The following is a 27,783-nucleotide window of genomic DNA, read 5'->3' as shown; positions in this document are numbered from 1 at the left end:
CTCCATGTTCCCAGTGCTATGGCGTCTGTGCTGAAAAAAGGCACGAAACGATTGTCTGCCATTGTTCTGATGGAGGGAGGGGTGACTGACAACATGGCTTACAAGGTTGGCTTACAGGGAATTAAAATCAACAGAGGGGGTGGCTTTGCATCAAGGAGAAACAGAATGGCCCCCTCAAGGATAGAACTCAAAACCCTGAGCTTAGCAGGCCGTTGATTTCATGGAGGTAGCGAGGAAGGGAGCAGAAAATGAATACAAAACGAATCTGGTCTATTTCTTGTTTTGATCCTCTTCATCTATCTTTATACATCTTGCTGGCAGCAGACATGTATGACTGCTGGCCATCGTCATCTCCTGGCTGCTCATTAGAAGATGGTGCAGTACAACTGCCGGTAGGACTGAATCGCCATGATACAAAACTTAAAAGGGAAATGACCTGGCTGAGTCACTCCCATGTTTGCCCAGGTGCCCCTGACTGACCTCACCAAGGTCGGCTAAAAGAGCACTTTGGAGTATGGTGATGATGGCTACCAGTCATACTGCACTGTCTGCTGCCAAAAGGCAATGAGCTGCTGCTGTGTAGCAATGCAGTACAGCATCTGCCAGCACCCAGGAGACATACGGTGATGGTGAGCTGAGCAGGCTCCACGCTTGCCATGGTATGGCGTCTGCACGGATAACCCCGGAAAAAAGGCACAAAATGATTGTCTGCTGTTGCTTTCGTAGAGGGAGGGAGGGAAGGGGGTGCTGACAATATCCAGAACCACCTGCAACAATGGTTTTACCCCATGAGGCATTGGGATTTCTACCCAGAATTCAAATGGGCGGCAGAGACTGTGGGAACTGTGGGATAGCTGCCCACAGTGCAATGCTCCGGAGTCAATGGTTGCCTCATTACTGTGGACGCACTCCGCCGACTAAATGCACTTAGAGCATTTGTGTGGGGACACACACAATCGACTGTATAAAAACGGTTTCTACAAAACAAACTTCTATAAATTTGACCTAATTTCGTAGTGTAGACGTAGCCTAAGAAAAAAGCAACATAGCTCATGGCACAAAGGGATTTCCTCATGGAACTTGCAAGGGAATAATTTAGCTTGGAGGTGCAAGTGATCTTGTTACAGGGACATTTTGCTGATGTGCATAGCCAGCTTTCTATTTAGCAAGATTTTATTCTGTCTTTATTGGATGAACATGTTGCTGGCCTAGGAAAACCAAACCCACTCCTTACTCTATGAATTTTATGCATAAATCAAAAGAAATATGTGGCCAAGGAATATTTGTCTCTTTCCAGCTATTAAGGCTCTAAGATAATGACAATATGTCAGAATATGCTTTGAATCTTAAAACCATTTTAAGACCAATTAATGGGATTAATGCAATAAATATTCTAACAAATACGTTTGTTAAGAGTCATAAAGTTCATTAAGGATGTGTAGAACACTGTACTGCACCCTGCCATCTGTGTGAGCTTGTGACTTCTGCAAAATAGCTTTTCTTAATTCCCTCTGCCACTTCCACCATCATTCTTCCACAGGAGATGTTGGATTCAGGGAGGGCACAAATGATGGAAAATTAAGAGCTCCCAATATGCTTTCTCATTCCACTGTTATATAACATTTTCCCATCCAAGTGTCATTTTCTCTGAGGTGGCTGCTATAGTATAATTTACATGATATTTGTTGCATTGCTTAATGATGCTCACTGTTCTAAACTTGTGTATCCTGTGTTCTGTGCTTTTGTTTTGCATATGCATTATGTCATACATGTAAATATGGAAATAGAACATAGGACTGGGGGAGGAAGAGAAGCTACTTTCTCAGGCATTCTCCTCTCTCCTACAGCAGGGGCTAAATGACAGGTATTCTGTGCCCTATAAGTCAATGCTGCTTCAGGCTCAAGCTGTGCATCTGTATTTGACTCAGAAATGGAGTTTTTACATAGGCAACATGTGGAAGAGAAAAGAACAAGTGCTGTCACAGGAAAAGCATGAAGGATCCAAACCTATGTGGGGAGAGGAGTGCCCCACTATAATTCCTCCCTGCAAAAGCCCCTTAAGAAAAATTAAGAAAACTTTATAATATGAACCTTCACAAAGTGATCCTTTGTCCTTCTGATTCCTCCCATGTGTAACTCTGCTGGAGTATACAGTTTGAGCCCTAGACTGAAACATATCTGGGTAATACAAATAGTTTAAAACTTTGCTGTGATCATTTTATTTAACTTAATAAAATGAAACAAATATTTTAATTTAAAAATCCACCAAGAGGCCATGTATCTAATATAGGACAAGTGGACAGCAACAACAAAGAAGAGGCTAAAGGCAAATACTGCAAACTGCAGTATTTCAAGATAAATAGTTATGTCTAAGGTTTAAGTACTCAGTTCTATGCCAAGAATAATCACTGAACTATACCATGTGATCAAATGAAAAAAATATGTAATTAGGAAAAGGAAACTTTGAGGCATCAGATATTCACTGAATTGCCAAAAAGAAGGCTAATTCTGTTTATTGAAATGAAAATGAATTGAAATGAAAATGAAAAACATTGACATTAATTTACACAATCTTTTATCCACTTTCTCACAATTTTCTGAAATGTTTTTAAATATCTACTAAAGTTATGCATTACATAAAGTGTTTTCCACATATAGGACACTACGTTTCCAAGACACTGCTCCAAAGTGATGTTAATTAAAGAATCATCTTGTAGTGCGTTACTCAAACACAGGATGCATTGTAGTGCATTATCATCTTGTAGTGCATTACTCAGAATGAAAATTTTACCTATTTGCTTAATCTTTTAAATTTCAAATGATTTTACATTTTTAAACTTGCTAAAGAAATGTGGACAAAGCATTTCTGAGGGGCTGGGGGATTTGGATGCACAAAGCCTGTCAAGAGTAGATTCTTCACTTTGGCTAGTTTCTGTACTGTATTTCTTCTGGAGCTCTCTCTTCCTCTAGCTGTCTGCCTGTCTTCACAGGACTATTCAGTGTAAATTGCCATTGGGAAAAATATGCTTGGATAAAATAAGATGCTCCCTGAAAATTTGCCTGTTCTTAGAATTTGAATCCAACGAATTAGTTTTTGAAAATTCTAACAAGGGCATTCGGCTTTCAGTTTGCAGCCAACCAGAAAGTGAGAACAAAAACCTCAAGATAAATTGGATCCATCTCTAAAATCCCTATTTGCAAATGTATCTTCTGAAAACCTTTCCCAAACCATTTGAATGTTTGGTGTTTGGTCTTCTATACTAATTTTGCCAAAAATTCTCAGCTGGTGTTTATCAGCATAGCTCCATGATTTTGAAACTCTGTCACCCACTTTTGATCCAAAATACCTAAATCTGTTGATCTTTAATGTATACAGAAAAGCCCATCTTCTTGAAAAAGTCTTAGAAGAAAGCTGAGGTGAGCAGGGTGAATGATGGGATCTTTGGAGACTTGAGGGATGGGATACTTTGCTGTTTTGGGCTGACTGGCTGCTTTTTGTGGGATCTGCCATTATTTTGCCATTGTTTTTATTTTATTATTATGGATGGGATGGATTTGATGTCTTGTCAGGGAGCTTAGACCTTGGAATAGGTGTCCTGTAATTAACCTTAAATAAAGAAATTAAGAAAAATAAAAACAAATTTGCTTTCAATATAGTTTTTCAATGTATCTAATTCTGTTCTCATTATACCAGTATAAATTAAGAGTACCTGTTGAAACCAGTAGAACTACCCTAATGTAAAACCAGTCTGTGATCAAAGTCAGTCTCTATGTAATAAATAAAAGGAAAATTCTCTATGCTGCTTATGTGTTTGCCAATTCAATAGAATAACCATTTAATAAAGAAGCAAGTGAAGTATGGTACCTTCTTTGTTATGAGGAGTTGTTCCAAAACTGTTCTCTTACTTACACATGGATAATCTTAGCAGATTAAATAGTGTTTCTTGTAGAAATAAAAGCTTCTAGCTACTGTATAAAAAAGATAGCCCAGTGTGTGACAAAAATAATACAAAAGCATGACTGTGCTATGTGATGATTGACCTCAAAATTGACCAACAACACTGCAAATCTGAAGACAGCACAAAAGAATGTTAACGGCTAACAATGCTGTTATAGATGTATGTATATAAGCTATTTTCTTAGCATTATGTTCTGTAGTTAGCATGAAAATTCTCCTTTAAAAAAATCACACTTTCCATACTGTGGCAGTGTTTTTCAAACTTTGGGCAATAAATTTAAGTTTCCAAATCCATATTCAGGTGCCTAAACAGAAGTATCTTGGTTTCCAGAGGAACTGAGTAACCCCATCTCCCATGGAAATCAAGGGGAACAGCACCTTTAAAATCAGGCCATTTCTATTTAGGAACCTAAATATGGATTATGAAGGAGAGCTTTAAGCACCTTAGATTGAACACTTTTGGCTTTGTGACTTGAGAGAATAGTGATGCTGCTACAAGTGAATCATCTTACTTAACAAGACACTTAACAAGAAGTACAGTGAACTACTAAGAAAATGGGAAATAAAAGCAGTATGAGAAATTGAAATAATTGATTCCTCATCTAAATTATGCTTTCAGGAAGACAGACATGGACTCTATTAATAGAAGTTTTTTTTTATTAAAAACCTGAGTGTCTCTGGATTAAGTTTAGAAGTGTGTGCAACAAGAGTGATGTCATGGTGGGAGTCTGCTATAGACCACCGGACCAGGGGGATGAGGTGGATGAGGCTTTCTTCCGGCAACTCACGGAAGCTACTAGATCGCATGCCCTGATTCTCATGGGTGACTTTAATTTTCCTGATATCTGCTGGGAGAGCAATACAGCGGTGCATAGACAATCCAGGAAGTTTTTGGAAAGCGTAGGGGACAATTTCCTGGTGCAAGTGCTAGGGGAGCCAACTAGGGGGAGCGCTTTTCTTGACCTGCTGCTCACAAACCGGGTAGAATTAGTGGGGGAAGCAAAAGTGGATGGGAATCTGGGAGGCAGTGACCATGAGTTGGTTGAGTTCAGGATCCTGACGCAGGGAAGAAAGGTAAGCAGCAGGATACGGACCCTGGACTTCAGGAAAGCAGACTTTGACTCCCTCAGGGAACAGATGGCCAGGATCCCCTGGGGGACTAACATGAAAGGGAAGGGAGTCCAGGAGAGCTGGCTGTATTTCAAGGAATCCCTGTTGAGGTTACAGGGACAAACCATCCCGATGAGTCGAAAGAATAGTAAATATGGCAGGCGACCAGCTTGGCTTAATGGTGAAATCCTAGCGGATCTTAAACATAAAAAAGAAGCTTACAAGAAGTGGAAGGTTGGACATATGACCAGGGAAGAGTATAAAAATATTGCTCGGGCATGTAGGAAAGATATCAGGAGGGCCAAATCGCACCTGGAGCTGCAGCTAGCAAGAGATGTCAAGAGTAACAAGAAGGGTTTCTTCAGGTATGTTGGCAACAAGAAGAAAGCCAAGGAAAGTGTGGGCCCCTTACTGAATGAGGGAGGCAAGCTAGTGACAGAGGATGTGGAAAAAGCTAATGTACTCAATGCTTTTTTTGCCTCTGTTTTCACTAACAAGGTCAGCTCCCAGACTGCTGTGCTGGGCATCACAAAATGGGGAAGAGATGGCCAGCCCTCTGTAGAGATAGAGGTGGTTAGGGACTATTTAGAAAAGCTGGACGTGCACAAGTCCATGGGGCCGGACGAATTGCATCCGAGAGTGCTGAAGGAATTGGCGGCTGTGATTGCAGAGCCCTTGGCCATTATCTTTGAAAACTCGTGGCGAACGGGGGAAGTCCCGGATGACTGGAAAAAGGCTAATGTAGTGCCCATCTTTAAAAAAGGGAAGAAGGAGGATCCTGGGAATTACAGGCCAGTCAGCCTCACCTCAGTCCCTGGAAAAATCATGGAGCAGGTCCTCAAAGAATCAATCCTGAAGCACTTAGAGGAGAGGAAAGTGATCAGGAACAGTCAGCATGGATTCACCAAGGGAAGGTCATGCCTGACTAATCTAATCGCCTTTTATGATGAGATTACTGGTTCTGTGGATGAAGGGAAAGCAGTGGATGTATTGTTTCTTGACTTTAGCAAAGCTTTTGACACGGTCTCCCACAGCATTCTTGTCAGCAAGTTCAGGAAGTATGGGCCGGATGAATGCACTATAAGGTGGGTAGAAAGCTGGCTAGATTGTCGGGCTCAACGGGTAGTGATCAATGGCTCCATGTCTAGTTGGCAGCCGGTGTCAAGTGGAGTGCCCCAGGGGTCGGTCCTGGGGCCCGTTTTGTTCAATATCTTCATAAATGATCTGGAGGATGGTGTGGATTGCACTCTCAGCAAATTTGCGGATGATACTAAACTGGGAGGAGTGGTAGATACGCTGGAGGGGAGGGATAGGATACAGAAGGACCTAGACAAATTGGAGGATTGGGCCAAAAGAAATCTAATGAGGTTCAATAAGGATAAGTGCAGGGTCCTGCACTTAGGATGGAAGAATCCAATGCACCGCTACAGACTAGGGACCGAATGGCTCGGCAGCAGTTCTGCGGAAAAGGACCTAGGGGTGACAGTGGACGAGAAGCTGGATATGAGTCAGCAGTGTGCCCTTGTTGCCAAGAAGGCCAATGGCATTTTGGGATGTATAAGTAGGGGCATAGCGAGCAGATCGAGGGACGTGATCGTTCCCCTCTATTCGACACTGGTGAGGCCTCATCTGGAGTACTGTGTCCAGTTTTGGGCCCCACACTACAAGAAGGATGTGGATAAATTGGAAAGAGTACAGCGAAGGGCAACAAAAATGATTAGGGGTCTAGAGCACATGACTTATGAGGAGAGGCTGAGGGAGCTGGGATTGTTTAGTCTGCAGAAGAGAAGAATGAGGGGGGATTTGATAGCTGCTTTCAACTACCTGAAAGGGGGTTTCAAAGAGGATGGCTCTAGACTGTTCTCAATGGTAGCAGATGACAGAACGAGGAGTAATGGTCTCAAGTTGCAATGGGGGAGGTTTAGATTGGATATTAGGAAAAACTTTTTCACTAAGAGGGTGGTGAAACACTGGAATGCGTTACCTAGGGAGGTGGTAGAATCTCCTTCCTTAGAGGTTTTTAAGGTCAGGCTTGACAAAGCCCTGGCTAGGATGATTTAACTGGGACTTGGTCCTGCTTAGAGCAGGGGGTTGGACTAGATGACCTTCTGGGGTCCCTTCCAACCCTGATATTCTATGATTCTATGATTCTAAGTATTAATGCTGATTTTAATTGTTTAATCCTAATATGGATTTCTTACTAAAATGCTTTAAAATAGATTTTTGTGTTGGAAAGCATAAAGATAGTTATCATCAAGGTGAAATTAGTAACTAGGGGCCAAATTGTGCCTTTGTGATCTTTGAATCAAGGGGTCCTCTATGCAAGGATCTCCACAGGAAAAGGGATGTATGTGTCCACCACTTGCACAGAAGTATTCCTCTACTCCCCCTAAACCCCTTGGAGAGATCTGTGGGGGTAAGAGGAGGTAGTCAGCAGGTCAGTCAGGGCCAGAATACTTACATCATCCCCTCCTGCAGCCAGATACATAATATTTCCCCAGTAGCTTCCTCCTTGCTGAGGAATTCATAGCCAGGGGACGTGCTCAGGAGTGTAGGTCCAATGGACCCATAGTAGCAGGAAGCAGGAAAACAGCCAGAGAGATCCTGGAGCTACTACTCAACTTTCTGTGCCCCTATATAGGTATTGTTGTCAGATATCTGGCTCTGTGGTCTATCATTTTCTGGAGACAGCTATTTTAACACATTGGTACAAAATGTTTCACTTGGGTAAGTAACCTGTATTCTGTGATCAGCTTTAAAATGTTAAAAACAAGGCTGGGTACATTTATAGTAGCATTCTATAGGGAAGATGTGACCAGAGAAAGCTCTTTTAAGAATTACTTTCCCAGCTATACAGACACTGGATGATACCCAGTGCATGCTTCCAATTATTTATATGGCTCCCAAATTGTGCTAAGTGCTATTATATATTATTTATTTAGACTTTAAGCTCTTCAGTTTATACTTGTACAGAGACTGGAACAACAAGGCTCCAATCTTAGTTATGTCCTCTCGGTATACTGTAATAAATAAACAAACAAATAAATGTTTCCCACTATAAGAGGGTTTCTTCAAATTATTATAAAAACACTACAAATGAAATGGAAGAACACACAGGCCAAGTTCTAAGTAAGAGAAAGGGGTAGGAGGAAGGTATGAAACAGAAGCACAAAGATTAAGTTCCACAAATACAGTAACAGGATATTTTACTTCCAAAATCAAGATGAAGCCCTTGTAGATGCCAAGCAGTGCCAGATCTTGAGCCTCGTAGGCCAACAAATGTAGAACTCCTATTAGCCACTAATTTACTGATCAACTCAAGCAACAAAGCGGCAGTTAAATATATCCAAAAAGCAAACAGAAGCTGAAAAGCCATAATCTCATTTTAATAATAATGTAACTAATTGAGTGGGGAAGACTGAAACTGGTAAAACCTAAAAACAAGCAATTCAAAATGTGAATGAAAGAAGATAATCCATGTTGATTCCACTAATCTCAGATTTCACTGTATTTTTACTAGAACCAAGAGCATGAATAAGAGGTTGTGGTTCCCACAGGGGGGAAAACATGCATTACTGAGTCAAGGCATTTGCAGACAAACTGTAATATAGTGAAACACCTCAGTATCTGAGTAACACCAAAGATAATCTGTAGCATGTACTGTCTGGTACTTCCATGTGCTTTTGTTCCTAAAGAATTCTGGAATGTTTCAGGTCTAAATTTATTTCTGCAGGAAACAATCAGGATTTTAACTTGAAAAACTGTTTATAAAAATCACCTTAAGATTTTTTACAAGGCTAAAGCCATTTATAATAGTAGAGTATTTTAGTTACAGATTTCTGAAACATGTTTAGAGCTTTATGAGGACTGAACTTGGCTCACTCCTCACATCTAAAGAGCTACAGCAAAACTGCACAACGCATAAAAAGTATTTTTCTTATCACGCTATAGAGAAGTGTTATTTATTAGTAGAGTAAAAGATGTTATATATATTTCAATTTGTAATTTAGACACAAAGCATATATATTCCATGCTATGATACAAAAATTAGACAGGTTTGAATGGAACAAACTATTTTGACTGGCTGTGCACCTTTGCCCTCTTCATACTCTGTTCCTCGATGGCAGCCTTGTTTATGGTTTCCACAATACACCTCTCTCCTTCCGCTACCTATTTATCCATCTCAGTTCTTATCATTATAGTATCTGAGCAGCTAATATCCCTTCCTTCCTCATTCCCTTCCATTTCTCGTTTTTCTCTCACTCGCTTTTCCTTTCCTCATCCCACTCCACTTTATGCTTGTAAACTAATCCCCCTCCCACCACTCTCCTTCCCTCCACCTCTACACCAACCTCCACCAAAAAAATCTCTAGATTATCATTGTTCAATACAATGATGTTCAAAATGTATCCATCGGGAACAGTGAAAGCTACATGTAGAAACTCCCTTGAATGTGCTTAATGGAGGGCACATTATAATAATAACATTATTATAAAATGACAGGTTTCAGAGTAGCAGCCGTGTTAGTCTGTATTCACAAAAAGAAAAGGAGTACTTGTGTCTCCCCTCTGTTTTTTCCACCAAATGCATCCAATGAAGTGAGCTGTAGCTCACGAAAGCTTATGCTCTAATGAATTTGTTAGTCTCTAAGGTGCCACAAGTACTCCTTTTCTTTTTATTATTATAAAAATAACATTAATAACAAAAATAACAGTATATTCAACCATGACTACAGAGCCATAAGTACACTAATATGTATTTACAATTATGCACAGCAGGTTATGAGCATTTTGGGGATATATCAAAGTAGGTAACTGAGAAAATACTCTTAAATGCTCCACAGCTCTGCAGAGTTGTTCTATTAGGAGCTTACAATTAGGTCTGCATGTAGGTCAGACAGAAATCCATTCCAAAGCACAGAATATACATTTAAGGAGTTTGATGTGCAAAAACAAACCCACAAAAATTAAACTATTATTTTCAGTTGCATAAGGCACTTCAATTCCAGTTCTGAAAATATTGCCAAAAGTTTTTGCAAGCATACTTGTTTGTACTTAATGCCCTGTGTGCTAAATGTGTTCTTTGAAAAATCTTGCCAACAAGAGCTCATAAAGTTTATTTACTTATGCATTTTATAACAGTGGACGGCTTTCATTGTCATTTACAAACAGGTAGTGGGTTTTCTGGTTTTGCCTTACATTTAATTGTATTTTCTCTGAGAATTCCTTTCTATAAGCAGCAGACATCCAAAAATTAATTTAAAGGAAAGCGTTTCTTTCTACATAATTTTTTAAAGTTTAAGTAATTTAGTGGCCTTAAATTATTTCTCTGGCAGGGATTCACCTGGAATGAACATCCCTGTAACTCTCCTCACCATCCTCCATGAGTTCATAGAAATTGTTCATCTCTAATTCACCGGGAGAGGCTATCCTTAAAACCAAAAATCTCATTTAGTATTGACTTTCTTCTTCAGTATTAGATATTGGGATCTCAGTTCTCTAGACAGTATGATTAAAATGTTCAAAAGTGGCTTCCAATTTAGGGTGCCCATCTTGAGACACCTAATTTTCAGAAGTGCTGAGAGCTCACAATTCCAGCTGAAGTCAACGGCAAATGCAAGAGCTCAGATGGAGATGTCTGGTGCAGAGCCTCCAGAAATGTGGTCTCAAAAACTGAAGCTGCTTTTTAAAACATTGATCTAATTGATAAACTTGTATCAAATATTGGAGGTGAATACAGGAGATTCTCCCCCAGTAAAATTTACACTTGTAAAGCACTGACTTATTTATTCTTTTTTGAAGGGTGGGGAGATCAAGCAGTGAATTCCAGTTTTGATATCTAATTTGTTTTGGCAGCATACTGCTTTTTTGTATTAAGTTTACTCCTTAGTACTCCCTACTCTCCTTCTAGCCAATAAAAACAACATCTTGTTATAAAGAATATACATCTTCAGCTTCAGCACAATCTTTTGCTGTTTGGGGTGGAGGGAAGCTAGTGTTTTGATGACCATTATGATTTAAAAGGAACTATTTTGAGACTGGCAAACTCAATAAAATCTCAGTCAATTTATGATTTCATTACATGTTTTTGGCAATATTAGTCAGAGCTGCATTTGATGCATAGTACCACAATCCCAAAACAAGTTCAAGAGACAGCTATTTTTCCCCAGATTAAATTATATCTTCCAAATGTTCTAATGAATTATTGTATATATAGAATGACTAATGTGCCATTCAAAGATGTAATTGTTTTCTTGACTTATGTACTATATTGACAAATTTTGTCAATTTTAACCAAAAAAAATGAATTTCTTTACCCTTAGTCATAAGTAATAGCCTTCCTTAATTAAAAAACAAGAACGCATAGAAAACCAAAGCTCTTGTGTTATGTGATAAACTCCTGTATTAAAATTAAAATTAAATTTAGAGTCTGGAATAATACATGTCAACAAAAGTTAGGGATCTTTGTTTTCTTTCATGTACTTACTTGTGACCCATCTCATGGGCAATGGTAAATGCGAGATTCAGACCATTGTCCTCTGCAATAATACATTTTCTTTTTTCACTGCACATTCCACTCAAATATGCTATACCTAGGAAACACAATCACCACACCAGGATTAATCATTATGAGAATTATTTATTATTTATATTTACATTATGGCCCTGGATTGCGGCCCTATTGTGCTGGTGCTGAACTAACACATAGGGATGTACCTGCCCTATACTATTTACAAACTAATTAAAGACAATTCACAATTAGTGAATTTAGCATCAATAGGATAGAAGGGAGAAGAGAAGATCAGGATAGTGACAATATCACTCATATACTATATAGTGTGCACAAAATTTGTTCCCAATGTTATGTATTTAAATAAGGTATGATACAGTAAAATTTGAACAGCATATTGTTAAAAAAGGCAATACAAATCTGATAATTTTATCCACAAATCTGCACAATTTTTTTTTTTGCTAATAGACTTTAGTTTTATTTTCTGTTCTTCAGTTTCTACTCTTTCATTTTAACATTAGGACTTGCTAATTTTTTAAGCACCAATATGGAGTTCAGTCCACAATTTAGAAAGGAAGACGAGTTTTTACAGGAAACCTCAAATTCCATAAAACTATAACAATTCTTAATATACAGCAGTCTAACCATTACATTTATCATAAATGCCAAGGACAGTATCAAGCATATGATCTAAACCCTAAGTTTTCAAAAACAGGAGCCTAAATGTAAAACACTCAAGTCCATGATTAGGCTCCTAAATAAATGATCTAATATTGCAAAATGCTGAGCACCAAGCGGCTTCATTTGACTGAGATCATTTCTATAAGAACCTAGGATTTAGGCTCCTATTTTTGAAGATCTTGGTTTAAGCAGTCTATTTGATTATTTACATATTCCAAATGTACAGCCTATTTCATATCGAATATCCCTTCAAAGAAATGGTGCCCTCTGGATCAACATATTTGTTGGATGTTTCTGATACAATTAAATGGCTAGAAGCATTTGGAATTTAGTCATAATTAGCCTTCTAAATTTACATCTCATAGGATGAAGTCCAAATATTTTAACTTGTCAGCCTGAAAACAGAAAGGCCTTATCTACACTGGGAATTTTAGGCAATACCCACATCGCTGCATTGACTAGGTTTGGACAATACAGTGGTAAAATTGTCTGGGGGCTAGTCTATACTATTGCTCCCACTAGTGTCAGCACCAATGGAGCAATGCTAGAAGAAAGGTAAGAGAATTACCTAACTTCTCACTGTAGACATAGCAAAAAAGGCAACTGTATTACACTGTGAAATGTTATTTTACATTGGGAAAGCCCTCTCTATGGGCTTTGTTTGCACAAGAAAGTGAGAAGTCCCTGAAGGTTTTCCACAACATGCCTTTCTCACATCCCCACTAAATGGAACATAAATACAATGTGTTGGCTTAAAAGCAGAGAAAGCTCTCAATTCTTCTCTGGTTGGTAAAGTCTGGATGTGGCAAAAGTAGCTGGTGACCGGTTGAGGAGTTTGAAACTCCCAGCCTTTCCTGCCAAATGAGAAAGGGGAAAGAGGTGCCTTAGCCAGCTCCTCTCCTCTAAAATTATGATGTTCCTTATATAGGCTTAATGCTTCCCTCCATCACTGCTTGATCGCTATAGCTGCTAGTTCCCCTTAGTATTCTACTGGCTCTCACAGGCATGATATAGCACTGAACAGGAAAATCCTTTGATTGGTTCCATATCTACTGCAAGGAAAAAATTATAATCAGTAGTACTCATTACAAACAACAAATATCAATTTACGTAACCAAGGCTTCTCTACACGTAGTTCTTATAAATGCATTGATTACGGTTAATCTTCTAGGGTCTAACACTTGGAATGTGAAGCCTGCATTCTATTTACATTAAATTAGATTCTGATTCTAGATACAGCCAAAAGCATCATATACAATTAATGCTTTATTCTTTATTAAACAAAGTTGACCTTATACATGAAAGCCACATCAAACACTAGCTACTGGTTGTAAATCAGCCAACTACTAATCGAGAACTAGTTTCATGTCTTGTCCATGGTTATTAATTTCATGTGTAAGGAAAAAACCTGGCTTCAGTAAGCAGCTGCTCTTGCTTCACACACACACACACACACACACACACACACACACACACACACTGCAGTTTCCTTAGGTAAAAAAGAATTGCTTCATATATATGTTCACTGCAGTTTCCTGTGGCGTATTAACACAGCTGGAATTGCTCCAAGGTTAAATCCACTCAAAAACCAAAAACAAAAAAACAAAAAAAAACAACCCAACAAACCCTGAACAATTGCTCTTTTGTTATGATTAAAGTATCTCCACTGAAATCTGTGGGCTTTCCACACAACTTCAAATTAACAAACTTTGTACTTGAAAAGTCTTTGCTTGAACTCAGTGATAGCATCTCATACAATTTTAAAAACAACCCAATTGCATGTCTAAGAAAAAAGCCTAAAAGAAACATTGACGGTTACATATGTCAAAACAAGAAACAGTATTGAACTGATGCATGCTTGACAAAAGATGTTAACATTCTCTTAAGCTATGGATGATCAAAGATGCTTTTTAGGATAATTAAATACAGAATTACTAAATGCAGTAGAACCTCACTAATTTGCAGTACAGCTATAATGAAATATCACATTTTGTGAATTAATAAGTGCACAATCAATAAAATGGATTGTTTCAGAAAATGAATATTGTTTCCATTTTATTTTGTCCACTATTTATATGGTTAATTATATTTCATATGGTAGCAGTAAATATACTACCTTATATTTTGTGTTAAAAAAGAATCTTAGTACAATAATACATGTCCCCAGTACAGAATCTTCTAGTGTATCTTTGAGAGGCACACACCTCTCATTTTGCATGAGTTTTAAAGAGTGTGGACTAGCTCTGGTAGGTAACGTATCAAAAAGTTATCAACTGTCTTTGCCCAATTACTAGTGGACAAGTGTCCACATCATAAAACCATGAATAAAACTAGCAATAATAAGTATAATTGCAGACAGTGTCCATGGTCAGACAAAGGATTCAATTAATATGGAAACTGAGGCACCCACAACCCTAGAGATCCATCCATAATACTGGTGAAGTGTGGAAAAAAACTATGCTGCTCCCATGTTCAGTGTATAATTAAAAGCCTCAGTCATTTTTAAATAATGTTTTAATACTCCTGGTCTCATGCAATACAAAAAACTATTGGCCTAGAGTTTGGGTTGAAAGATTCTAGCAGGGGGACAAGCATTCTAAGAGAGGGAAATGTCACTCATCCTGTACAGTAACTGTAGTTTTTTGAGATGTATGACCCTCTGGGTGCTCCACTTCAGATGCATATGTGCCTCCTGAGCCTTCGATCAGAGATTTCTAGCTAGCAGAGTCCATTTGGCTCCCACATGTGCCTTATACCATCTCATGGCAGAAACTGAGGCTATATAGGGGTGCACTGGCCAACTGCCCTCAGTTTCTTCTGTTCTCAGTTGTCCCCTAGGGAACAACTGAAGCAGAGGGAAAGGAGGACGAATAGTCAAGCACTAAGTCACACATCTCAAAGAACTACAGTTACTGCACAGAATGAGTAACATTTCCTTCTTCTTTGAATAGTGTCCCTATGAGTTCTCCACTTCAGCTGATTTCTGAGCAGCATCCCTAGAAGCAGGGGGAAGCTTTGGAACAGCTTTCAGAACTGAAGATAGTATGGAGGAGACAAGTGCCTCATCAAATCTGATGGCAGGGAGCAGGGAGTAATGCTTTGAAAAACATATGGACAGAAGTCCAAGTAGTGTCTCTACATATCTCTGATACTGGAACATTGTTCCAAAATGCAGCAGATGTTGCCTATAATCTGCTTGAATGCATGCTCACTCAATGCGGGGAGAAGGAAGGGCTGAGTACCTGCACACTTATAACAGAAATGCAATCTAATATCCATTTCAAAAGTCATTGAGCAGAAATAGGAGCTCCCTTAGCTCTACCTGCAAAGTATATGAAGAGTCTAGGCACTCTCCTAATCTGCTTAGTCTTATCCAGGTAGAAGGCCCTTCTAACATCCAGGGATAGAAATAGGATTTCTCTGTGAGGTTTCAGAAAAAAAATACTGGTACATGATATCATGTTATGTGATTAAAATATGACCATGTAGATCATTGTTGCTACCACTGTTAAATAATCACAACAAAGCTTGTACAGAGTGCATCAAGTAAGGTGTCAATGGAAAGTTATGGTTTGCTGAATATGATTATCCTATTTGTATGCACGTATCATTTTTGTATCTGAAGTTATGAATATTGACTATGTACCTGTATTTCAAATGTGTTTGCTCCTGTGGTAACACCCATAGGGTGTTGCACCCAGTCTGGCCAGCACATTGTGAATGGAATATTCAAGTTGATGGCTCATCAACAAACACGATGGACCATGGAAGAAGCCTATCCACCCCGACGGACTTTCATGTGAATGTTTTCACTAGAGTATGGGTAATGGCCTCTGTTATGAGTCAGCGAATCATGCAAGGGCATGTGACTAAATTATGCAACCCTAAACTCCATCTCGTTACCTGTATTTTTCCACAAACTGGACTGATAGCTTTGTTTGAAACAGTGAATTTCCCTCCACAGGGCAGAAACTATAGAAGTCCCTGGAAACATCTCCATTTGGTCTCTTTCCTGATCTGATCTCTGGACTATGAACTTATACTAATGGGAGCATTCTAACCAAGGGACTGAGGAACTTCCAATGATTTTGGAAAAACCAGAGACTTAACAAACCAGCAGTTTATGCTATCACTGCTTCAACCCTGATCCTAGAACCTTGAAATTACTGTATATATTTGATTCCTTTAACCAATTTTAATTCTCACTTCTTTCTTTCTTTCTTTCTTTCTTTCTTTCTTTCTTTCTTTCTTTCTTTCTTTCTATAAATAAACCTTTAGTTATTCGATACTAAAGCATTGGCAACAGCGTGATTATTGGGTAAGATCTGAGTTATATATTAACCTGGGTATGTGACTTTTGGGATCGGAAGAACCCTCTGTTTGATGAAATTGGTTATAAAGAACCACTCATCATTCAGTCTAGTGGCTGGGTGTTGAATTCAGAACTGGAATATGTGAGGAGGCTGCATTTCTGACTTCTTGTTAGCCAGTGTGGTGAGACAGAAGTTTACTTTTGTTGCTGGTTAGGTATATCTTATAGAAAAGTAGCCACCAGTTTTGGGGTGTCTCTGCTCTATTTCTCAGCAGCTTGTCCTGAATTTGGTATTCTCAGTTGTGACCCACTGAGACACGTTGACATTTGGCATACTTTTGGTGGGTTCCATGAAACCAGGTCAATTAAGCTTGATCAGAACCCTCGCTATTCAAAATTTGTAATTTGATATAGAGAGTTTTGGTGGTTAAAAAGTAGCTACAATGAGTAAGCAATGATCATATGAGGGTCTAGACAGAAAAACTCTGCCCACAAAAGGGATTATCCTTTAAGAAGAAATCACCTGCCCTGGATTGATTGCAGAAGCAATCAAACTCCAAGCCCTAAGAGAGAGCCTGTGTCTTGAACTTGAACAAAGAAATGGAAGAGATTAATCTATTGGTCTGGGTGTTGTTACCCCTGGCCAGAATCAGTTCCCCTTTCCCTCATCCTAGATTACCTGCTGGATCTACAGACATCCGGATTATCCATCAGTTTAATCAAGGTACACCTGGCTGCCATATTGACCTTTCATCCCTTGGTTTGTGCTCACCCAATATCATACAGATTTGTTAAGGGTCCAGATAATCTCTTCCCCCACATCAGACACCCCACTCTGTCTTGGGAACTCAACCTAGTTCTCAACCACCTCATAAGATCTCTATTTGAACCAATGGTAACCTGCTCCGTATGTGAAATCCTGGTCTCCTTGAGGGACAGTACTGGTGGTCCATTAAATTACTGTTGATAGGCAGCCCACAGGTCCCAATGTGGCCATTGCAGGTGTCAATAAGGAAGTGCAGGGTGGCATACAAGGCTTGTTCCACCACTTTCAGTGACCAGCAAGGTCTTTCCTGCATGAAGGCCGATTCCCAAAGAGGTATGTAGGAGAACCCCTCACTGAAAATCGAGGGGACTGATTGGGAGTCCTCTTCCTCCACATCCTCCCATGGCATGGGGTTGGAGGGCAGCCACTGAGGAGAGGAGTGTCCTGTACCATGGAATGCCCACTTAGAGACTGAAGTCTTAATACCAAGAGATGCTCAGTACCAAACGACAACAGGGACTCTGGTTCATCTGACACTGAGAGATCCGTCATGTATCAGAACTCTTGTGGCTCCAAAAAGGACCTGCGTACCAACACCGTAGCCGAGATTGCCATAGCCAGAACTGATGTTACCAACAATGATGGGTGTACTGCAGGCATTGTAGATGTCAGGCACAGATGCTTGCTTGGTGCCAAAGGATTCTGTTTGCACAGCTCGTACCCCTGGCTGAACTGCTTACATCAGTTAAAGTGGCTAGGTTAAAGTGCATGACAGCTGAATGGGATACTTGGGTGCCATGGCAGGGCTGAACTCGATGGTATCTTGTGCTTACCCTCCTTAGTGGTGGAGAGTATAGGTGCCCTAGCAAAGCCATACTTTACGTTCTTAGCGCTCCAAGGCTTTGCGGGCCCATCAGTACTGGAGGTACAGTCCCTGTTCTCAATAGTACCCTTGGAGACCAAGGACCTCGATGGGCACCTGGTTTTTTTTGGAGCTGACTCCTTTAAGTGAGAGACCATGCTCCTCTCTCTGAGAGTCCTTAGAACTCCAAGGCTTCCCATGCTCCAAGGTTGATGGGGTGTTGCATTTATCCAGAGATGGATGTACTGGGGTGGAGGGTCCTCCTAACTTGGCTCAGAGGGTGGTTGCAGGGAGCCTTCCATAGCCAGTAGTCTGAGCTATCTCCCTGTCCTTTGTGGCCCTGGACTTATGGGCCAAACAGAAGGAACACCTGTGGGAGACATGGGGCTTCCCCAGGCAACGGACAGACTTGGAATGTCCGTTGCCAACTGGTATAGCCTCTCAGTAAGAGAGGCAGCATTTGAAGCCTGGTGAACCAGGAATACCCTGCCAGGAGATGACAAGTCTCCTGAAGAAAAAAGAAGGCAAAAATGATCCTCTGCTCTAAAACTAACTGTACTAAACACTAACCTACAGCTATAAACTAACTAACTTTGAGAAAAAAAGAAAAGAGAGAAGGTCGACTACATTCTAGATGGATGTGCTAGGTTTCCATTGCGGGCTGGGGCAGTAGAGAAGGAACAGAGAGCAGCTCACCTATACACCCCGGCATAGCCTCAGTGTCTGCCACAAGAAGCCTAGGGTGTATGTGTGGGCTGAATGGTCAGTGCTAGCTAGAAATCTCCAATTGAGAGCTCAAGAGGCACATGTGGGCCTGAAGTGGAGCACCCATAGGGATACTACTCGAAGAATGCAGTTTTCTTAAAACAAAATCTTAAAGTGTGTGAAAATATGCAAATGGTAAAGTCATCTAGAAAACCTCAACTTTATGCCTGTGGCAATGGCATGGGAACAGTCAGAAAATCAGAGGAAACATTATCTATCTTTTATGTGGACCTCTTTCTACTAAAATACTTATCTTAGAAACATAGGAATTCCCATACTGGTTTAGATCAGTGATCCATCTTGTTTAACACAGTGCTCCTGCAGTTACTAGAATCAGATCCTTCAGAAAAAAGGTACCAAACACTCTATAGTAGACAGGCCCCAAGCCAGCAAAGCACTTATGTATGTGCTTAACTTTGAACACATGGTTAAGACCCTTTGACTACGTTGGGACTATTCACATGTTTAAAGTAAAGTAAAGTACATGCTTAAGTGCTTTGTTGGATCAAAGCCCTATAGAATTCCAAAACAAAACTAAGTTCAGACACAGTTAAGGTTGAGAGAATGCATAGGTAACTTAAGGTAAATAACGGAAATAGCAATTATACCAAAACCAAGCAAGAAATTCAGAGTTAAGTTTACATTTAAATGGAAGCCAAACATGTTAAGAGATGTGCAGTTAAGGCACAAAACAACCATTAACCCTGCTTTGTAGTGAGACCATACAATCATGATTAAAGCATTTCAGTGTTTGTGGTCTCACGTTAGATTAAACTGATTTTTAAGACATGGAGGGTTTTGGTTCTGCCCTCCCCGCCCCATAGTATCTCTACAAGGAACAGGGACATGTCAGGAGGCTTCACATTGGCATCCTCTGTTAATCCTCCAGGATGGAGGGACCAATCCTGACAACTTGGCCATCAATTCCTTGAATATCTTACTGCTGAATATAAAAAGGATTTTCTGCCCCAAGCATGATGGTCTTCAGCAGTTACCTGCTAATATGCTTCAGGAAACACATTCCACCAAGGACTCTCAATTACAGACCAGAGGTTATCAGATTGCAGCTTCCAACTATCATCAACAGTTTAGAATTTGCACCTATGTGAAACTTGGACTTAAGCTTCACGTATCTGGACAATCTGAGGAAGGTAACAAGATCGCCTGGCATGTCATATTTGTAAAAGGCGTAAATCGGATAAATATTTACTGCCCCTCTTCTGAACAGTGGAAACACCTTCTGCTCTCTCTTGTTCCGTATCCCGCAGTGGTATGTGGTGACTTCAATTGCCCTAATATTAATGTCCACAATGCGCTGATTCTCCTCATGATGAAATGCTCCTTGTCCATGCAAGTGCTGCCAATCTATCCTGCCTTTATGATCCTAAGCAGTCTCATCCACTCAGCCCTTTAGGGTACTAAGTGATCCCCAGATCTTGTTTTCATTTCTGTAGATGTTCCATTTTCCCTCTCAGCGTACATTTGGAAATTCCCACATTTCCTTTTCACAGTCATAACAGTGCTAGAGAAAGCACTGGTCATAATAAACCCAAGCAAGAAAAGGAATTTTCAGCTTGTCAGTTGGGATTGCTTCAGAAAAGAATCCAACAGGCACCTCATAGTCGGGGAGTCATGGCAAATGGCTGATGTTATGAACGTTGCTTACAACTTCTTCTGTGAGATTTTAAGAGCAGCTTGAAAGTTGATTCCACGTGCTTTTTTGTAGGGCATCTATCTCCTGCCAGCTTGATGTCTGTGACAACCTCTATGAAAAAAAAGACAGCGTGCTTAGCCTGAAGGGACAAAACAAGCCGCTAATATATTAAAAGAAACCGCTAATATGGAATGTTGTAGTATTAAGAGACAAGAAAGGTGTCACTAATGTGTTGAAAGTCTGGACTTCATACACTCAGGTTGTAGGGGTTTGGGGCCTTCTTCATTTCCTTTAGGCAGAGATGATCCCTAAATGCCCTACACATGTCACAACAAATGCTGTGGTGGCCAACAGCCAACTAGTAATCACAGAGATCATGATCTGGAGGAATTGTCTGCTATCAGAAAAATTCGGTCTGCCCCCTCAGCCGACTCCAGTTTATACCAGCCATTCAATAGGGAGAAACTGGAATCAGTGATTTCTTTCTTAAAACCTTACAAAGCTCCTGGGCTTGAAAATATCCATGGGGAGTTCCTGCATCACATGAGCTCATCCTGTTGCGACTTTCCACTGCGACCCTATGATACTTGTCTGGAATGCTGTAAAGTTCCAAAGGTCTAGCAAAGGTCAGATGTAGTCTCACTCTTTAAGCCTAGAAGGATGCCATATGACCTGAAGAACTAAAGCACAATTGCTCTGATCAGCTTCACTTTTTCGCTGCTCAAGAAACTGGTACTTAAATTACTGTTGTCTCACAGTTGCATCATTACCAGGCAGGGTTCTGACCAGGCAGTAGTGCTGAAGATCAAGTGATTAGACTGACATCTCTTATTGAGGATGCTTTTGAAACAGGCAGAAGGTCAGCACTGTTTTTGTTGATCTTTCATTGGCATACAATGCAATTTGGAACTGTGGATTAGTCCTAAAATTTTACTCAATTGTTGCACACAAGAAATGTGTAGAGTTTATTACGCAGATGATTTCTAACAAAACAGTGATCATCAAGTGTGGAGATGGTTTAAGTTGCCCCCACCATATGAACAACAGACTCCCGTACCAATCTGTACTTGCTCTGATGCCCTTTAATATATACAACTGGCCTACTGACCTCCTCCGAAACTAAGTTTGTATATGCTGATGATGTCTGTGTGGCAATAGCCATAAGGAGCTGGATTCCAGCCTGTCATCTGAAATTGACACCTTGGCTAAATACTTTTCAAAGTAGTGAATGAAACTAAACAATCTAAAAACAGTATCATCTTGCTTCCATCTCACCACTAGTTAGCTCATCAACAGCTGCAGGTCCTTCTGAACAAATAAGCCAATCGTTTTTGAACCAGACCTTACTTATCTGGGGTGTGATGGACTCAGCTCAGAAGGATATAAGAGAGTAGTGGATGGCAGGATTATCAGCCTCAGAATGAGCAGGTCCCTGTTCCCTGGATAGCCAAACAAAGGCTACTCCAGGCCAATCAAGACAGTGGTTTGAGCATTGGCTTGCTAAACCCAGGGTTGTGAGTTCAATCCTTGAGGGGGCCATTTAGGGATTTGGGGCAAAAATTGGGGATTGGTCCTGCTTTGAGCAGGGGGTTGGACTAGATGATCTCCTGAGGTCCCTTCCAACCCTGATATTCTATGATTCTATAAGACACCTGATGCCAATTTAACCAGTTAAGTTCATTAGGCTAATACCGGCACCTGACCTCAGTTAACTGGCAAAAGGTCAGTTAAGGCCATTAGGCTGCTAATGGAGACACCTGGACCCAATTAAAGTCCCACTTATACTGCATAAAAGCTCTCCTTTTCAGCTCTCTAAAGAGAAACCCAGGTGAAAAGAGCTAGAGGAGAGGAAGCACTGCTGAACCTTGAGGTAAGGGTGAAGCTAGGAAAAGGGAAGTGGCCCAGGGAATCTAAGCAGTGTCAGTGGTGAAGGAAAAGCCACCAACAGCTGCTACCATTAGGGTCCCTGGGCTGGAACCCGGAGTAGAGAGTGGGCCCAGGTCCCCCCATGCCCTACAGCAGGGGTCAGCAACCTTTTAGAAGTTGTGTGCTGAGTCTTCATTTATTCACTTTAATTTAAGGTTTTGCATGCCAATACTACATTTTAATGTTTTTAGAAGGTCTCTCTCTATAAAGTCTATATATTATATAACTAAATTATTGTATGTTAACAAGGTTTTCAAAATGTTTAAGAAGTTTCATTTAAAATTAAATTAAAATGCTGATCTTACACCGCCGGCCTGCTCAGCCCGCTGCCTGCCTGGGGTTCCGTTCACCTATGCCGGCAGTGGCCTGAGGGGGGCCTGCGGCCGGGACCCCGGCTGGCAAGGGGCCGGCAGCCAGAACCCCAGACCGGCAGCGGGCTGAGCGGCTCATCCCACTGCTGGTCTGGGGTTCCGTCTGTCAGCTCCTGCCAGCCAGGGTCCTGGCTGCCAGCCCCATTCAGCCCGCTGCCAGTCTGGGGTCCCGGCCCTGTCTATATAGAGTAGGTACCTACTTCCTCCCTGGCTCTGGTCCATTCTCTTTCTCTCTCTGCACTGAGATGAGGGTGGAAGTGCACTGAGAAGAGGGCTGGGAGTGAAGGAGCAAGCTGGGGTGCAGGGTCTGGCCAGGAGCTAGAATGAGGGAGGGGGTCAGGGTTGGAGCAGGAGATTTGGGTGTGGAGCGCTTACCTGGGCAGCTCCCATTTGGTGCGAGGGGTGCAGGTGGGAATGTGGGTGTGTGTGTGCAGGAGCTCCTGTTTGGTGCTCAGGGTGGGGGTGGGGATGTGGATGTGGGGGGTGCAGGAGTCAGGGCGTGGGGGGTATGTGTGGGAGGTGCAGGAGTTGGGGCTGGGAGGGGCTGGGTATGTGTGGGGGGTGCCAGACTCAGGGTTGAGGTTGTGGGGGGTGCAGGGGTGAGGGCACAGGGCTGGGGTGTGTGGGGGGTTCATGGGTCAGGGCAGAGGGCTGGGGGTGTGTGAGAGAGGTGCAGGGGACAGGGCAGCAGGCTGCGAGGTGTGGGGGGTTCAGGGTCAGGGCAGAGGGCTTGGCGGTGTGGGCTGGGGTCGTGGGGGTGCTCCCAGCCCCTTGCCCTGAGCAGCTCACGACAGGGGGCTGGAGGAGATATGCCGATTCCACCCCCTTCCCTAAGGTCCCCGGAGCAGAGAGCGTGCTGCGGCTCCACTTTTCCCTCTCCCCCTCCATAGCAAGGGCCGTCAGCTGATCGGCCGCAGGAGGGAGAGAAGGAGGGGCAGGAACCCTGCATGCTGGGGGAAGGGGCAGGGGGAGGGGGAAGCTTGTCTGCCCTGCAAGGAGAGTGCAGTGGGCGGAGAAGAGTGGGCTGGGCTGGGCAGGATTTTTAATTGCACGCTGCCGTCTTAAGCATGCGTCCCATAGGTTGCCAACCCCTGCTCTACAGAGATCCCCTTGAGGGGAAGCAGACTTTGATCCAGGCAGGAGGCCAAACTGCGCCTACTGAGCTCTAAGGAGCAACAGAAACTGGGGGTATTCCACCTTCCCGCCGCCCATACTGACCTGTGATGAAAGTAGCTCAATAAGCTGTGACCTTTGCCGCTATTCTGAAAAAGGGAGGTCATATTGAGGGCCTTAGCAAGCTTCTGAGGCCACTGAATCCGCCTGAAAGTGTGGGACCCACCAATTCAGGCTTGGAGCTATGTGACAGGGTATAAAGCTTGACCAATCGCTGCCCTTTTGACAACACATCAAGAAGATACATGCTAAAATTCAACTTAGTTTCACACTCCCTCCTCAGGTTTACCAGCAACTAATTGGGTGCTGACCTGCAACCTCACGGGCATTCACCAATGCCATATACTGTGTGGCAGCATAGGGCTCTAGTCATCACAGTGGCAAGTTGGACTCAACAACCAACTTTTCCCTTCATATCATCACTGGCGCAATGCAGACAATTCCAATCTCCACCCTTTTGGTCCTGGCTGGCATTGCTACCCCAGCGATTAAGTGTGAAAGCAGGGTTCTGGCCACATTATTGTGCACAGCTAATTATCACGACCGCTTACCTGTACAATTTTGTCTTAAAGACACATTAAAAATGCAGGCTAAATACAAGATACTCCTTTTCTGAAATAGTTGTGCCTCTCAGACAGTACATTAGACATGACCTTTCTGAGGAGTAGCAGTAGCAGGTGGTGCAGGACTAGACTTTGGATCGATGGCACATTTCTTGGCAGATAAACAACTTAGATCTGCATCTCCTAGTCTCTCCGGATCAGCTTGCACATGCCCCTCAGAACAACCATGTGAACCAAAAAATCCTTCTTTGTTAAAATAGGATACATTGTGGGCATGGGCAGTTTAATTTACAGCTTTATCATTGGGGCTTTTTGAGCTCCCCATCCTGCCCGTGTGGAGCTCAAGAGCAAACAGTATTCCAGGTGGTTTTGGATTGTTCTCTTTATCATCTTGATGGTGGATGGATGTGCTCAATAGAGTGGCTACAACCCTTACCCAACATCTAATTCATTGTGCCAGCAGAAGCTATAGGCCAGAAGACTACAGTGCAGAGTTACAGTTATCTGGCTTCTGTAACCATGCATTTCCACTTAAAATGTTTCTTGTAAGTGTAACCTTAGCTCTGTATTTCTTTGATTTATATTATATGTGCAAACCTAACTCCATGGTATGTTTTCTCCCCTGAGAATCTCCATAGTTTATAAAAATTGTTAAACTACATATACAAACACTGAACAAACAGAATGGTCCCATGTGTGAAGTGCAAAGTAAGGGACTAAATGTTTTTATTTAGTTTCAATAGAAAATTTTCAAAAGTTCTTGTAAACCAGAAAATTTTAAAAATATGATGTTTTACAAAAAGTTCTCTTTTCTAAGAGGCCAAATTTTCAATTAATTTTTTGTCCACTGCTTGATTTTTTCCCCCCAAAAAAATTCTGATCAACTCTATTTGGACACATAGCTGTGCAAAATGGTTTAGGTTGAAATACAATCTTGCTGGAAATCAATTTGAATTTTTTCCTAATCTGTAAACATGAACCTAGGTCCGAGAAAGTTCCATGAAATGAGGCAGATGCTATTTGCTCACCTGGGTACCTTCTAGTCATAAGTGCCCCAGAGTCTCTGTACTAATTGACAATCAAGCTCCAGGATCTATTCCTTGACTTCACATGAAGTCCATTATGGAGTGCTACCATCTGTGCTTATTTCGAGCCAATGCAAAACTCCTGGGAGTTTCAGTTTCTGTTGCTCTGTTTTGGGCATGAGAACCTCCTGCCCTCCAGAAAAACATTTGCAGATTGGGGAAGACAATGATGACCTGCCAAAAGAAATGCAGAAAGTGCATATGGTGCCATCCTGAACCAAAGAGTTTGGTAGTGCCTGCTCAACTATAGGACTAATGAAGCCAGACAGTGTCTCTACCACTGATAAGGTTCAGACTTTACATAAAGTTTCAGTCTCTATACTAACCTAAGAGAACCATTTAGCTGCACTTGTTTCATTGCCACCCCCTGATTACAGAACCTGAAGGATTGTGTTAGCATAACACCTAAAATAAAGCATGCAGCACCAGTTCTTATTGATATACTTTGGATTTGCATTTTAAGTGTTCCTTATGGCAGGACTTACATAGTCAATGGTGAAGGCTCTTTTACTATGAAGGTCTCTGAGACGCTACCCATCAATCAAGGTTGCCACTTTTGATTGAGATGCAAAACAGTGGGAAAGAGTAGGTTCCACAAGTATCCATTGCCTTCTATATCATCCATCCAACTAAGAACTTTATTAACACATGTACACTGCATATTACTGATTTCATATCATTTGGGCTTGTCATTTGATATTTTTCTAAGTTAACTTTACATAATCATTGTTCCATTTTTGTAAATTTACTAAAATTGTTAATGTTTGTTTTGTTAAAATATTATTTCTCATGTACATAGCATCTTTTGTCCTAAAGATTCTGAGACAGTTTCACAAACCATACATATTGTAACACTCCACTGAAATGCAGCCACTCTGGAGTGCAGTGCAGGCAAGTGGTGCACAACACTCAATAAAGGGTGAAGATGGGGATTTTGTCCAAGAACATGGGGCAAACCTTTGCTCTACAATAAGTGATATAGGATACAGAGCAGACATGGGTTAAGGTTTTATTAGAAAATGTATTAAAAAAATAGAAAAACCACTGCAATAAAGAAAGAACATGATAAATGTCCATGTGTATCTGTTTGCTTTGGCTGTTGTGGTCCTGGGAGCACTCCAAAACCAATTGGCATGGGGCTTCCAGTTAGGTAACAGTAAAACTCAGCTGGCTGGACCAGCTTGAAACACATCACACACTGTTGTCCTGATTTTTATTTAAAAGATGTCATGTAACAGGTCTTTGGAAAATGAATAACTCATTGATCATTAATATCCTTGTTTGATGTATATATGGTTAACCTACAGAGAATTATAAAGTAGTGCTGCAAATGTGTAACTAAAATGTGTTTAAACTAGACATGTTAGGGGAAGTTGATGAACAGGTTTTTCCCAACAAAGAAAAGGAACCAACGCTCCATATCAGGTGTGGACAAAGACAGTGGACTGTCTTTTGAATTGGAGATTTCAGGAAGAATATTTGCATTGTAAAAATCTCAAACTTCCATCTTCACAAGACAGCACAGTGTCTACACCCAGTAGGGGAAAGAAACTTCATCTGGAGATACACTTCAAAAAATACCTTTCAAAGGTTTCCTGGACTATAAAAAGAACAGAAGAGAACCCCTATTTTATCCTTCACTTGATGAAACAAAGAAACCAAGCACTGAACTCTGTGTTTGGATCCTGGCTAAGGACTAGCTCGCCATGCTGGAAGAATGATCATAGTTAGAAAACTTTGTCTCAAAAGAGTTGTTAAGCTGAGTTTCAGCCTTAGAAGTGTATTTTCACTTTGGTTTGCTTGTAACCATCTCTATCCCTATTACTTCTACTTGGTTTTACTTAAACTGGACACAGGTATGTCCTTATGTTAATAAACATGTTTTACTTTTACTATAAATCAGCTCAGCGCTGTGATTGAAGGGAAGGGTGTGTTAACCCCAGTTCAATTAATAAGCTAATGTGTACTATCTCTTTAAAGGAGCAGTGAACTTGATATGGTTTTTTGGGCACTACAGTAACAGGGGCTGAGCACTCCAGAGGAGACG

General features: G+C 41.2%; 1 protein-coding gene and 1 long non-coding RNA gene across 2 annotated transcripts in view; one reads left to right on the top strand and one right to left on the bottom strand.

Moving 5' to 3' along the window:
• ADAMTS19 (ADAM metallopeptidase with thrombospondin type 1 motif 19) overlaps positions 1-27,783 on the bottom strand; it is a 286,395-nt gene that overhangs the window by 141,199 nt on the left and 117,413 nt on the right. The window contains exon 8 of the mRNA XM_038403950.2: positions 11,555-11,660. Coding sequence (XP_038259878.1) covers positions 11,555-11,660 — 106 coding nt within the window. The remainder of the gene's footprint in view (positions 1-11,554; positions 11,661-27,783) is intronic.
• Positions 22,442-27,635, top strand: LOC122460307. The gene is made up of 2 exons (XR_006281550.1): positions 22,442-22,488; positions 27,095-27,635. It is a non-coding gene; the product is annotated as an uncharacterized LOC122460307 (long non-coding RNA).

The sequence above is a fragment of the Dermochelys coriacea genome, chromosome 5 (assembly GCF_009764565.3).
Source record: "Dermochelys coriacea isolate rDerCor1 chromosome 5, rDerCor1.pri.v4, whole genome shotgun sequence".
Taxonomy (NCBI): Eukaryota; Metazoa; Chordata; order Testudines; family Dermochelyidae; genus Dermochelys; species Dermochelys coriacea.
Note: the sequence above shows the minus strand (reverse complement) of the source record. Positions and strands in the feature narration are given on the sequence as shown.